General features: G+C 67.7%; 1 protein-coding gene across 1 annotated transcript in view; it reads left to right on the top strand.

The window, feature by feature from the left end:
- Positions 1-1,193, top strand: part of AURANDRAFT_68896 (hypothetical protein) — a gene marked incomplete at both ends in the record, with an annotated part of 5,752 nt that extends 4,559 nt beyond the window's left edge. The window contains one exon of the mRNA XM_009044630.1: positions 62-1,193. Within this exon, the coding sequence (XP_009042878.1) occupies positions 62-1,193 (1,132 nt within the window). The remainder of the gene's footprint in view (positions 1-61) is intronic.
- Between the last annotated feature and the right edge of the window lie 9 nt (positions 1,194-1,202).

The following is a 1,202-nucleotide window of genomic DNA, read 5'->3' as shown; positions in this document are numbered from 1 at the left end:
TTGCCATGCTTCGCGCCTTCATCCACATGATGGCTGCCGCGGGCCTCCGCGGCGTCCTCAGCGTCCCCGACGTGCAGAAGCTGCACTACGAGGACATCGTCATCAAGGTCGCCTGTGTGGGCCACTACGACCCGGACATCGGCAACAACACGGGGCCCTACACGCACCTCGGGAACATGTGCGTCGACTACATCTTCGACGGCCAGTTCCACGCCTGCGGCCACGGCCCAGCACCCGGCATCTTCTTCTCCGACATCTACCCCATCGCGCTCGCGAAGGCGGACCCGCTCACCGGCCGCCGCTACACGCGGGCCGAGCTCAAGGCCCAGTTCGAGCGCAAGATCCGCGCCAAGGGCCTCGACCCCGACGACGTCCTCCGCCAGTACTACGCGTGCATCGACAAGGTCATCGAGGAGGCCGGCATCCAGCACGTGCCTCGCTTCGCCTACGGCCAGGCCGCCTTCGACCACCTCCAGGAGCGCGGCGTCGGCGTCGTCCGCCGCATCATGCACCCCGAAGGCGCGAAGAACCTCTCCCACGGCGAGGCGGCCAAGATCATGGAGGCCGTCGCCAACGGCGAGGAGGCCAAGAACTTCTTCGGCATCCCGGGCCTGCCGCTGTGCGAGGAGTCGGACGCGTCGACGTCCGAGCTCTTCAGCATCCTCTGGGACATCGAGATCAGCGTCATGTTCTACGTCGACGCCTTCAACGGCCAGGCCGACGCCATCAACGCGCTCCGCGAGCTCCAGTCCAAGGCCCAGAAGGCGTTCTGGGAGCAGCTCTCGACGGGCAAGAAGATCCGCCGCCTCTCGACGCTCTGCGCGGTCGACGCGGACGCCTTCTTCGACGCGATGCAGGTCGAGCTCAAGGACGACGCGGCGCTCGAGGAGCTCGACTACGCCCAGTTCCGCACCTTCCTCGGCGTCCACATCAAGGCCGCGTGGGACGCGCTCCCGGAGAGCCAGAAGATCCGCAGCCTCGCGACGCTCAACAAGGCCGGCGCGGACTTCGCGCGGGCCTACGGCGTCGACCTCGCGGACGACGAGGCGCTCGCGGGCATCGGCTACGCCGCCTTCAAGTCGTTCCTGTCCCAGTTCTGCAAGGACAAGTTCGCGGCGCTCCCGGAGAGCCAGAAGATCCGGCGCCTCGCGACGCTCCACAAGGCCGGCGCGGCCTTCTCCGACGCCTTCGGCGTCGACCTG

Source organism: Aureococcus anophagefferens (assembly GCF_000186865.1).
Source record: "Aureococcus anophagefferens unplaced genomic scaffold AURANscaffold_548, whole genome shotgun sequence".
NCBI classification, from domain to species: Eukaryota; class Pelagophyceae; order Pelagomonadales; family Pelagomonadaceae; genus Aureococcus; species Aureococcus anophagefferens.
The sequence above is the reverse complement of the archived record's forward strand: the minus strand, read 5'-3'. Positions and strand labels throughout refer to the sequence as shown.